Genomic DNA, 13,458 nt, shown 5'->3' with positions numbered 1-13,458 from the left:
GGGTGGAGTGGTACTGGTTAGGGTGGTGTGGTACTGGTTAGGGTGGTGTGGTACTGGTTAGGGTGGAGTGGTACTGGTTAGGGTGGAGTGGTACTGGTTAGGGTGGAGTGGTACTGGTTAGGGTGGTGTGGTACTGGTTAGGGTGGTGTGGTACTGGTTAGGGTGGTGTGGTACTGGTTAGGGTGGTGTGGTACTGGTTAGGGTGGTGTGGTACTGGTTAGGGTGGAGTGGTACTGGTTAGGGTGGTGTGGTACTGGTTAGGGTGGTGTGGTACTGGGTGGTGTGTACCACACTGGGGCCAGTCTCTGGGGGTCCTCACGGGGGTCAGTCGGTGGGGGTCCTCAGGGGGGTCAGTCGGTGGGGGTCCTCACGGGGGTCAGTCTGTGGGGGTCCTCAGGGGGGTCAGTCTGTGGGGGTCCTCAGGGGGGTCAGTCTGTGGTCCTCAGGGGGGTCAGTCTGTGGTCCTCAGGGGGGTCAGTCTGTGGGGGTCCTCAGGGGGGTCAGTCTGTGGTCCTCAGGGGGGTCAGTCTGTGGGGGTCCTCAGGGGGGTCAGTCTGTGGGGGTCCTCACGGGAGTCAGTCTGTGGGGGTCCTCAGGGGGGTCAGTCTGTGGGGGTCCTCAGGGGGGTCAGTCTGTGGTCCTCAGGGGGGTCAGTCTGTGGGGGTCCTCAGGGGGGTCAGTCTGTGGTCCTCAGGGGGGTCAGTCTGTGGGGGTCCTCAGGGGGGCCAGTCTGTGGGGGTCCTCAGGGGGGTCAGTCTGTGGGGGTCCTCAGGGGGGTCAGTCTGTGGGGGTCCTCAGGGGGGTCAGTCTGTGGGGGTCCTCATGGGGGTCAGTCTGTGGGGGTCCTCAGGGGGGTCAGTCTGTGGGGGTCCTCATGGGGGTCAGTCTGTGGGGGTCCTCAGGGGGGTCAGTCTGTGGGGGTCCTCAGGGGGGTCAGTCTGTGGTCCTCAGGGGGGTCAGTCTGTGGGGGTCCTCATGGGGTCCCCCTGGTCGTGTGTCCCAGCGTCTGCTGAGTCAGACTGTCTGTGGAGCACATGATCGCCTCATGATCTACCCAAACCCTATCTTCATGGACTGTGATCTGCAAACACGCCTCTGAGGACTGGGAGGGCCTCTGTTCAGACTGGGAGGGGCTCTGGCCAGACTGGGAGGGCCCCTGGCCAGACTGGGAGGTTCTCTGTCCAGACTGGGAGGTTCTCTGTCCAGACTGGGAGGGTCTCTGTTCAGACTGGGAGGGCCTCTGTCCAGACTGGGAGGGCCCCTGGCCAGACTGGGAGGTTCTCTGTCCAGACTGGGAGGGTCTCTGTTCAGACTGGGAGGGCCTCTGTCCAGACTTGGAGGGCCTCTGTCCAGCCTGCTGGGCTGCTGGTCCACACGGAGCCTTGTAGCCCGCAGCATTCAGAGCAGACATGTTGTGCTGCGTCTCCGTCGGTCTCCTGCTGCTGTCTGCGCTCCAGACGGCCGCTTGGAATGTCAGCGTTCAGCCGGCCTGCGGGGGAGAGGAGCCCCAACAAGGTAACCAGTGCCTGTTGGGGTTCAGGGGCCCCTCCAAGGATACCAGTGCCTGTTGGGGTTCAGGGGCCCCTCCAAGGGAACCAGTGCCTGTTGGGGTTCAGGGGCCCCTCCAAGGAAACCAGTGCCTGTTGGGGTTCAGGGGCCCCTCCAAGGGAACCAGTGCCTGTTGGGGTTCAGGGGCCCCTCCAAGGAAACCAGTGCCTGTTGGGGTTCAGGGGCCCCTCCAAGGGAACCAGTGCCTGTTGGGGTTCAGGGGCCCCTCCAAGGAAACCAGTGCCTGTTGGGGTTCAGGGGCCGCTGGTCTCCTGGGGGACAGGACTCTGACATCAGGGTCCACCTTCGGGCCCCCGGACCAGAGTCCTGCTGCACTGCCCGTGTTGGGTTAGGGTTAGGGGTAGGGTTGGGGTGTGTTTGTCTGGGCCATGTGGTGCAGCGCTCCTCGTCAACGCACAACCCTTCTGGTCAGCTGGGGATGTTGTGATGTGTTGTGTTGGTGGGATGTGTTGTTGTGTTGATGTGGTGGTATTGTGTTGTTGTGATGTGGTGCGTTGTGTTTTTGTGTTATGTTGGTGTGTTGATGTGGTGGTGTGTTGTGTTGGTATGTTGCCTACTGTCCTCACTGACATGTGATCCTCCTCAGCTCATAAGCAGGAGATCATCAAAGCCACGGAGCAGCTGATCGAGGCCATTAACAACGGAGACTTTGAGGCGTACACGTAAGAGAGCTAGCCACCTCCCAGCTATGTGCTAAGACTAGACCTAGCCACCTCCCAGCTATGTGCTAACACTAGACCTAGCCACCTCCCAGCTATGTGCTAACTAGACCTAGCCACCTCCCAGCTATGTGCTAACACTAGACCTAGCCACCTCCCAGCTATGTGCTAACACTAGACCTAGCCACCTCCCAGCTATGTGCTAACACTAGACCTAGCCACCTCCCAGCTATGTGCTGACACTAGACCTAGCCACCTCCCAGCTATGTGCTAACACTAGACCTAGCCACCTCCCAGCTATGTGCTAACTAGACCTAGCCACCTCCCAGCTATGTGCTAAAACTAGACCTAGCCACCTCCCAGCTATGTGCTAACACTAGACCTAGCCACCTCCCAGCTATGTGCTAACACTAGACCTAGCCACCTCCCAGCTATGTGCTAACACTAGACCTAGCCACCTCCCAGCTATGTGCTAACACTAGACCTAGCCACCTCCCAGCTATGTGCTAAGACTAGACCTAGCCACCTCCCAGCTATGTGCTAAGACTAGACCTAGCCACCTCCCAGCTATGTGCTAACACTAGACCTAGCCACCTCCCAGCTATGTGCTAACTAGACCTAGCCACCTCCCAGCTATGTGCTAAAACTAGACCTAGCCACCTCCCAGCTATGTGCTAACACTAGACCTAGCCACCTCCCAGCTATGTGCTAACACTAGACCTAGCCACCTCCCAGCTATGTGCTAACACTAGACCTAGCCACCTCCCAGCTATGTGCTAACTAGACCTAGCCACCTCCCAGCTATGTGCTAACACTAGACCTAGCCACCTCCCAGCTATGTGCTAAGACTAGACCTAGCCACCTCCCAGCTATGTGCTAAGACTAGACCTAGCCACCTCCCAGCTATGTGCTAACACTAGACCTAGCCACCTCCCAGCTATGTGCTAACTAGACCTAGCCACCTCCCAGCTATGTGCTAAAACTAGACCTAGCCACCTCCCAGCTATGTGCTAACACTAGACCTAGCCACCTCCCAGCTATGTGCTAACACTAGACCTAGCCACCTCCCAGCTATGTGCTAACACTAGACCTAGCCACCTCCCAGCTATGTGCTAACACTAGACCTAGCCACCTCCCAGCTATGTGCTAACACTAGACCTAGCCACCTCCCAGCTATGTGCTAACACTAGACCTAGCCACCTCCCAGCTATGTGCTAACACTAGACCTAGCCACCTCCCAGCTATGTGCTAACACTAGACCTAGCCACCTCCCAGCTATGTGCTAACACTAGACCTAGCCACCTCCCAGCTATGTGCTAACACTAGACCTAGCCACCTCCCAGCTATGTGCTAACACTAGACCTAGCCACCTCCCAGCTATGTGCTAAGACTAGACCTAGCCACCTCCCAGCTATGTGCTAACACTAGACCTAGCCACCTCCCAGCTATGTGCTAAGACTAGACCTAGCCACCTCCCAGCTATGTGCTAACACTAGACCTAGCCACCTCCCAGCTATGTGCTAACTAGACCTAGCCACCTCCCAGCTATGTGCTGACACTAGACCTAGCCACCTCCCAGCTATGTGCTAAGACTAGACCTAGCCACCTCCCAGCTATGTGCTAACACTAGACCTAGCCACCTCCCAGCTATGTGCTAACTAGACCTAGCCACCTCCCAGCTATGTGCTAAAACTAGACCTAGCCACCTCCCAGCTATGTGCTAACACTAGACCTAGCCACCTCCCAGCTATGTGCTAACTAGACCTAGCCACCTCCCAGCTATGTGCTAACTAGACCTAGCCACCTCCCAGCTATGTGCTAACACTAGACCTAGCCACCTCCCAGCTATGTGCTAACACTAGACCTAGCCACCTCCCAGCTATGTGCTAACTAGACCTAGCCACCTCCCAGCTATGTGCTAAAACTAGACCTAGCCACCTCCCAGCTATGTGCTAACACTAGACCTAGCCACCTCCCAGCTATGTGCTAACACTAGACCTAGCCACCTCCCAGCTATGTGCTAACACTAGACCTAGCCACCTCCCAGCTATGTGCTAACACTAGACCTAGCCACCTCCCAGCTATGTGCTGACACTAGACCTAGCCACCTCCCAGCTATGTGCTAACTAGACCTAGCCACCTCCCAGCTATGTGCTAAAACTAGACCTAGCCACCTCCCAGCTATGTGCTAACACTAGACCTAGCCACCTCCCAGCTATGTGCTAACACTAGACCTAGCCACCTCCCAGCTATGTGCTGACACTAGACCTAGCCACCTCCCAGCTATGTGCTAACACTAGACCTAGCCACCTCCCAGCTATGTGCTAACACTAGACCTAGCCACCTCCCAGCTATGTGCTGACACTAGACCTAGCCACCTCCCAGCTATGTGCTAACTAGACCTAGCCACCTCCCAGCTATGTGCTAAGACTAGACCTAGCCACCTCCCAGCTATGTGCTAACACTAGACCTAGCCACCTCCCAGCTATGTGCTAAGACTAGACCTAGCCACCTCCCAGCTATGTGCTAACACTAGACCTAGCCACCTCCCAGCTATGTGCTAACTAGACCTAGCCACCTCCCAGCTATGTGCTGACACTAGACCTAGCCACCTCCCAGCTATGTGCTAAGACTAGACCTAGCCACCTCCCAGCTATGTGCTAACACTAGACCTAGCCACCTCCCAGCTATGTGCTAACTAGACCTAGCCACCTCCCAGCTATGTGCTAAAACTAGACCTAGCCACCTCCCAGCTATGTGCTAACACTAGACCTAGCCACCTCCCAGCTATGTGCTAACTAGACCTAGCCACCTCCCAGCTATGTGCTAACTAGACCTAGCCACCTCCCAGCTATGTGCTAACACTAGACCTAGCCACCTCCCAGCTATGTGCTAACACTAGACCTAGCCACCTCCCAGCTATGTGCTAACTAGACCTAGCCACCTCCCAGCTATGTGCTAAAACTAGACCTAGCCACCTCCCAGCTATGTGCTAACACTAGACCTAGCCACCTCCCAGCTATGTGCTAACACTAGACCTAGCCACCTCCCAGCTATGTGCTAACACTAGACCTAGCCACCTCCCAGCTATGTGCTAACACTAGACCTAGCCACCTCCCAGCTATGTGCTGACACTAGACCTAGCCACCTCCCAGCTATGTGCTAACTAGACCTAGCCACCTCCCAGCTATGTGCTAAAACTAGACCTAGCCACCTCCCAGCTATGTGCTAACACTAGACCTAGCCACCTCCCAGCTATGTGCTAACACTAGACCTAGCCACCTCCCAGCTATGTGCTGACACTAGACCTAGCCACCTCCCAGCTATGTGCTAACACTAGACCTAGCCACCTCCCAGCTATGTGCTAACACTAGACCTAGCCACCTCCCAGCTATGTGCTGACACTAGACCTAGCCACCTCCCAGCTATGTGCTAACTAGACCTAGCCACCTCCCAGCTATGTGCTAACACTAGACCTAGCCACCTCCCAGCTATGTGCTAACACTAGACCTAGCCACCTCCCAGCTATGTGCTAACACTAGACCTAGCCACCTCCCAGCTATGTGCTAAGACTAGACCTAGCCACCTCCCAGCTATGTGCTAAGACTAGACCTAGCCACCTCCCAGCTATGTGCTAAGACTAGACCTAGCCACCTCCCAGCTATGTGCTAACACTAGACCTAGCCACCTCCCAGCTATGTGCTAACACTAGACCTAGCCACCTCCCAGCTATGTGCTAACACTAGACCTAGCCACCTCCCAGCTATGTGCTAACTAGACCTAGCCACCTCCCAGCTATGTGCTAACACTAGACCTAGCCACCTCCCAGCTATGTGCTAACACTAGACCTAGCCACCTCCCTGCTATGTGCTAACTAGACCTAGCCACCTCCCAGCTATGTGCTAACTAGACCTAGCCACCTCCCAGCTATGTGCTAACACTAGACCTAGCCACCTCCCTGCTATGTGCTAACACTAGACCTAGCCACCTCCCAGCTATGTGCTAACTAGACCTAGCCACCTCCCAGCTATGTGCTAACACTAGACCTAGCCACCTCCCTGCTATGTGCTAACACTAGACCTAGCCACCTCCCAGCTATGTGCTAACTAGACCTAGCCACCTCCCTGCTATGTGCTAACACTAGACCTAGCCATATCCCAGCTATGTGCTAACACTAGACCTAGCCACCTCCCAGCTATGTGCTAACACTAGACCTAGCCACCTCCCAGCTATGTGCTAACTAGACCTAGCCACCTCCCAGCTATGTGCTAACACTAGACCTAGCCACCTCCCAGCTATGTGCTAACACTAGACCTAGCCACCTCCCTGCTATGTGCTAACTAGACCTAGCCACCTCCCAGCTATGTGCTAACTAGACCTAGCCACCTCCCAGCTATGTGCTAACACTAGACCTAGCCACCTCCCTGCTATGTGCTAACACTAGACCTAGCCACCTCCCAGCTATGTGCTAACTAGACCTAGCCACCTCCCAGCTATGTGCTAACACTAGACCTAGCCACCTCCCTGCTATGTGCTAACACTAGACCTAGCCACCTCCCAGCTATGTGCTAACTAGACCTAGCCACCTCCCTGCTATGTGCTAACACTAGACCTAGCCATATCCCAGCTATGTGCTAACACTAGACCTAGCCACCTCCCAGCTATGTGCTAACACTAGACCTAGCCACCTCCCTGCTATGTGCTAACACTAGACCTAGCCACCTCCCAGCTATGTGCTAACTAGACCTAGCCACCTCCCTGCTATGTGCTAACACTAGACCTAGCCATATCCCAGCTATGTGCAAACACTAGACCTAGCCACCTCCCTGCTATGTGCTAACACTAGACCTAGCCACCTCCCTGCTATGTGCTAACACTAGACCTAGCCACCTCCCTGCTATGTGCCAACACTAGACCTACTGAACTATGTACACTAGAGCCAATGTTAGCACCTAGCTGTCATACTCTCTCTTCTGTTCTCAGAAAGATCTGCGACCCGGGTCTGACTTCCTTTGAGCCGGAGGCCCTCGGGAACCTGGTGGAGGGAACCGACTTCCACCGCTTCTACTTTGAAAACGGTAACAGCTAACGCGCTAATGTAACAACATGTTAACAGCTAACGTGCTAATGTAACAACATGGTAACTGTAGTGAAGAGTAGGTTCTACTGGAGCCACGAACCACCAGGAAACAAGGATTCATTTACTTGACTTTATTTTGCAAGCAAAGTTGTTTTGTCATGATGAATGCCATGATGAATGCCATGATGAATGCCATGATGAATGCCATGATGAATGCCATGATGAATGCCATGATGAATGCCATGGTTCTAGACAGAAAGAAAGATGAATTATAATATCTCTCTTGACAAACATAAATATGGCCTTTAAATCAAATGAAATACTTCGACATTGCAGTACTTCATAACATAATTTAACAAGTAAAGATTAGCCATTAAACCATCACAATCATTACTTAAACAAACAATAATCCAATGAGTAAAGGGGAAATTACAGTGAAGGGAATTCAAAAGACACACGGCAAACACCTTCAAACACTCAGTTGTGGTGAGGATGTGGTGAGAACAAAGGGGGGAAGGCCTAACTAGGCCTCTATTTATAGTGGGAGGAGCTATTGATTACCCTGAATCACCACTTGGTGTCCCTTGTGGAGGGGAGGTCAAGCTGAATAAAGTTGCGGTTTCTAACAGTAACAGCTAACGAGCTAAAGCAACGACATGGTAACAGCTAACGCACTAATGCAACAACATGGTAACAGCTGACGCGCCAAAGCAACGAACTGGTAACAGCTAACGCACTAAAGCAATGACATGGTAACAGCTAACGCGCGAATGTAACGAAATGGTAACTGCTAACGCGCTAAAGCAACGACATGGTAACTGCTAACGCGCTAAAGCAACGACATGGTAACAGCTAACACACTAATGCAACGAAATGGTAACAGCTGACGCGCCAAAGCAACGAACTGGTAACAGCTAACGCACTAATGCAACAACATGGTAACAGCTGACGCGCCAAAGCAACGAACTGGTAACAGCTAATGCACTAAAGCAATGACATGGTAACAGCTAACGCGCTAAAGCAACGACATGGTAACAGCTAACACACTAATGCAACGAAATGGTAACAGCTGACGCGCCAAAGCAACGAACTGGTAACAGCTAACGCACTAATGCAACAACATGGTAACAGCTGACGCGCCAAAGCAACGAACTGGTAACAGCTAATGCACTAAAGCAACGACATGGTAACAGCTGACGCGCCAAAGCAACAAACTGGTAACAGCTAACGCACTAAAGCAACGACATGGTAACAGCTAACGCGCTAATGTAACGAAATGGTAACTGCTAACGCGCTAAAGCAACGACATGGTAACAGCTAACGCACTAATGCAACGACAATGTAACAGCTAACGCGCTAATGTAATGACATGGGACCAGCTAACGCGCTAATGTAACGGCATGGTAACAGATAACGTGACAACTAGGGCAGCAACAACGAATCAATAAAATCGATAAAAATCGATTACTAAAAGTGTTGGCAACGAATTCGCGATTTGTTGAGTCGCCGAATAATACGTCACTCGTAGGCGCGGCACTGTTTACAGCCAGCCGCCGACAGGTTGCGCCCACAGCGAGCTTTAGTGTGAGCTACCACAGCTTGTATTTTGGTCATATCATAACACGGGACTGTAGGCCTATATAAAAATGTTGTACCTTCACTGTCTTACATAATTATGTATGTCATTGCGGGCCGCCAGGAATGATTCCGCGGGCCGCACTTTGAGAACCAACCGAAAACTCTGTCAGCTGCTGCAGACGGTGTGCAGACGGGTCACTCAAACAGTCATTCAAAACAGTGTTTAAATCCATGTTAAAATCGGCAGGAAATAGAGCTTGTTAGCTTAAAAAAAAAAAAAAAGGAGCAAACAGTGTCAAATGTTATGTGTTCAGGTCGGCTCAGTAATATGATTGATGTGTTCAAATGCAACACAAAAAAATACATTTATATACTATATAAATGTATATCATACATTGTATGTTTTTTTTGTGTTATCCCAGTTAGGTTTTTTTATTTCTTTATCATTTAATATTACTTTTAATAGTTACGGGACGTTGGAGCAATAACCTGGTGTTTTTACACTTCAGTCTGCACTGTGAATTTGAAGTTATATCCTAATATCCGATTCATCGATTAATCGAAAAAATAATCGACCGATTCATCGATTATTAAAGGGGGCATATCATACCACCAGGTGTGAGTGTGATTAGCCATTACAAGCAGGTTTGAAAATGAGCAGCATTGTGACATCACAGGTGGGCGTGTCCACCTAGATGTGTGCTGGATAGATCAGTCTACCAGCCTACCCAGTGGACTGAAGTAAACGTTGCTCATCTATCTATCACACATCTAGGTGGACACGCCCACCTGTGATGTCACAATGCTGCACATTTTGAAAACGGCTTGTAATGGCTAATCACACTCACACCTGGTGGTATGATAGGTCCCCTTTAAAATAATCGTTAGTTGCAGCCCTAGTTACAAAATGTTAATGGCTACCATGCTAACATAACAACATGGTACCGGCTAACGTTACAACATGTAAATGGCTACCATGCTACCATGCTAACATCATAACATGGTAACGGCTAACGTTACAACATGTAAATGGCTACCCTGCTAACATCATAACATGGTAACGGCTCACGTTAAAACATGTTAATGGCTACTATGCTTTCATAATAACATGGTAACGGCTAACGTTAGAACGTGTTAATGGCTACCATGCTAACATCATAGCATGGTAACGGCTAATGTTAAAACATGTTAATGGCTACCATGCTACCATGCTAACATCATAACATGGTAACGGCTAACGTTAAAACATGTTAATGGCTACCATGCTAACATAACATGGTAACGGCTAAGGTTACAACATGTTAAAGGCTACCATGCTAAGTTAACATGGTAACAGCTAAGGTTACAACATGTTAATGGCTACCATGCTAACATAACATGGTAACGGCTAAGGTTACAACATGTTAAAGGCTACCATGCTAAGTTAACATGGTAACGGCTAAGGTGACAACATGTTAATGGCTATCATGCTAACATAACATGGTAACGGCTAAGGTTACAACATGTTAATGGCTACCATGCTAACACGGTAACACGGTAACATGGTATTTTCCGGGGCAGCTCTCTCCAAGGCCAGGAGCCCGGTCCACACCATCCTGCTGAACCCCCACGTCCACCTGATGGGGGAGGACGCCGCCTGCATCGCCTACGTCCGCCTCACGCAGCACCTGGACCGGGGGGGCGTGCCGCGCACGGCGCAGGCCGAGGAGACGCGCGTCTGGCAGCGGCGCGACGGCCAGTGGCACAACATCCACTTCCACCGCTCCGGGGCGCCCACCCTGCCCGCCCAGTGAGGTACTGGTCTGCACTCACACCAGTAACCAGTACCAATACCAATACCAGTACCGTTCTCCTCCTACACCCTGCCCGCCCAGTGAGGTACTGGTCTGCACTCACACCAGTAACCAGTACCAGTACCAGTACCGGTCTCCTCCTACACAAGTGAGGTACTGGTCTACACTCACACCAGTACCAGTACTGGTACCAGTAACGTTCTCCACCTACACCAGACTCACCCTTAGTGTGGACTCACCCTTAGTGTGGACTCACCCTTAATGTGGACTCACCCTTAATGTGGACTCACCCTTAATGTGGACTCACCCTTAGTGTGGACTCACCCTTAATGTGGACTCACCCTTAATGTGGACTCACCCTTAGTGTGGAATCACCCTTAATGTGGACTCACCCTTAGGGTGGACTCACCCTTAATGTTGACTCACCCTTAATGTTGACTCACCCTTAATGTGGACTCACCCTTAGTGTGGACTCACCCTTAATGTGGATTCACCCTTAGTGTGGACTCACCCTTAATGTGGACTCACCCTTAGTGTGGACCCACCCTTAGTGTGGACCCACCCTTAATGTGGACTCACCCTTAATGTGGACTCACCCTTAGTGTGGACTCACCCTTAATGTTTCTCTTCCTCCTTCTGTTTTAGCCATCTATCTTCTCAACTCACTTCCTGTCCCTATTGTGTCTCTTCTCTCTCTAGTGGAGCAGGCGGTCGTCTCCACCTTCTAGCTGCCCTTTGGCCCGCCCCCCGGCTTGGCCCCACCTCCCACCTTGCCCCCAGCCCTGAGTGTTGTTGCCATGGCGCTGGGCGGGTCTGTGTAGGAGCCTTGTAGGCGCTAGCAGGTTATCTTTTTGTGGGGCTTTTTCTCATCCCAGGACGTTAGGAAGAGTTTCAACAACTTGTTTTTTCATGAAGTTTAGACGGTTTTCAAATAGGCAGGGGATATCAATCTGTTGGAGGTGTTTTAAACTTGATGTAGATCGTTTTTTGTGACATTATTATATATTACCAAGTAAGAACTCATTGCTACACATGTTCTTGCTGTGGGTTTGCCTTTTCACCATAAAGACCAATATAAGGTTTACCTTAAGGTTCAAATATCTAGTTTACTACACAAGAGTTGAGGAAGTTTGTTACACTTTGTTGTTGTAGTGATTAGTCTCCGGCTCGCCATGTGGGGATTAGATCTTTAAAGACGTAGCTCTGGATTCTACTATTCATGTCTGCATGGTCATGGAAATATCTGGATCGAGATCTTTTGATGATTAGAAGATAAGAAACATTATCGATACGTTCTTATGTTCGAAGGCCATCAGTCGAGTGGTGGATCTTTGAAAATAGCCAATCATATTTCCATAAGAAGCCAAGTGTGTGAATTGAGTTTTTGTTGACTTTTATATCGTGATTTAAATGCAGTAGAATGTCTAAAGGCCAAACCTGTGCGTGTGTGTGTGTGTGTGATGCGTGCGTGCGTCCCTCGTTATTTTGTATGATCCAGTTAATTTCGAGTTGGAATTAAACTTTAGGGTTAGTTTAGTGTCTGGACGGCGACCTTCGACCCCACGGTGACCTTCAACCCCACGCCCCTTCCCGTGGACGGTGACCTTCGACCCCACGTCCCTTCCCGTGGACGGTGACCTTCGACCCCATGCCCTACATGTGTATTGTTGGACTGATCGATGTTTAAGACGTATTCAATAAAAAGTGTGATTTATGCTGGAAGTCTTCTTTCTGGTGGAGTCTGGTGACGGCATTCATACACACAGTTTTAGGGACCGGCAGCAAGTGCTCTCTATAGAAGAGTATGTGGGGACCGTCAGCAAGTTCTTTGCCATGTTTAGTGTTTCAGGTGGAGTAGGCAAGCAGCAGATATCAACTGCAATTACATTATCACAAGTGAAAGAAACATTGATGGTATAAGTTGCCAAAAATCACCACCGCCACCGAGATGCTTAGGGTGGCGGGATAAGAGGGGTGATATTTATATATATATATATATATATATATATTAGAGCTGTCAGTTAAACGCGTTATTAACGGCGTTAACGCAAACCAATTTTAACGGCGTTAATTTTTTTAACACGCGATTAGCGCAATTCTTTTATTCACATTTTTTTTATCTAAGATTCTTTGGCTCAAAACAAAGAAGCAGTAGCCTGACTGCTATGTTCAAGGCAGTATCTTTGTATGTTCATCGTTTAATTGAACTATAGGCTTTTTTTTTGTATCGTCCTGTTTTGATCAGTATATACATGTTATCAATAAAAAAACATTTGCACAAGGTAAGCCGATGCACTTCTCCATGTTGATAAGAGCATTAAAATGAGAAAAATTAATGGGACAAAGAAATCAAGGGAAATTTAGCATAGAAAAAATAATTGCGAGTTAACTATGACATTAAATATTTGACTCGCTTGACAGCACTAACATATATATGTTTATGTATATATGTGTATATATATATATATATATAATTATATATATATATCATATATATGTATGTGTATATACGTATGTATATATATATACCAGTCTGTGGTAGCCAGTGCCTCCTTCTTTGCTGTAGTGTGCTGGGGAGGAGGCATCAGGAGCGGAGGTGCCAGCAGCTGAATAAGCTGGTGAGGAAGGTGAGCTCTGTGGTGGGGATGAGGCTGGACTGTGTGGAGGCTGTGACAGAGAGGAGGATGAGGGGGAAGCTGCAGGCGATCATGGACAATCCCTCTCCCCCTCTGCGCCGAGCTGAGGCGACTCAGGAGCCCCTTCAGCCACAGACTCTCTC

The 13,458-nt window shown here is 50.2% G+C and overlaps 1 protein-coding gene across 3 annotated transcripts in view; it reads left to right on the top strand.

Moving 5' to 3' along the window:
- The window catches only part of LOC132475459 (calcium/calmodulin-dependent protein kinase type II delta chain-like), a 45,769-nt gene extending 33,376 nt beyond the window's left edge, over window positions 1-12,393 (top strand). For 2 of the 3 annotated variants that reach the window (XM_060076611.1, XM_060076613.1), the window contains 4 exons: window positions 2,156-2,231; window positions 7,212-7,306; window positions 10,447-10,680; window positions 11,379-12,393. In XM_060076611.1, the coding sequence (XP_059932594.1) occupies window positions 2,156-2,231; window positions 7,212-7,306; window positions 10,447-10,679 (404 nt within the window). In that variant the 3' untranslated portion in view covers window position 10,680; window positions 11,379-12,393. Of the gene's footprint in view, window positions 1-2,155; window positions 2,232-7,211; window positions 7,307-10,446; window positions 10,765-11,378 lie in introns of all 3 variants that reach the window. The other variant, XM_060076612.1, reaches the window with a different exon arrangement.
- Window positions 12,394-13,458: the final 1,065 nt, after the last annotated feature.

The sequence above is a fragment of the Gadus macrocephalus genome, chromosome 17, assembly GCF_031168955.1.
Source record: "Gadus macrocephalus chromosome 17, ASM3116895v1".
In the NCBI taxonomy this organism is placed as follows: domain Eukaryota; kingdom Metazoa; phylum Chordata; class Actinopteri; order Gadiformes; family Gadidae; genus Gadus; species Gadus macrocephalus.
This window is presented reverse-complemented; position numbering and strand designations above follow the sequence as displayed.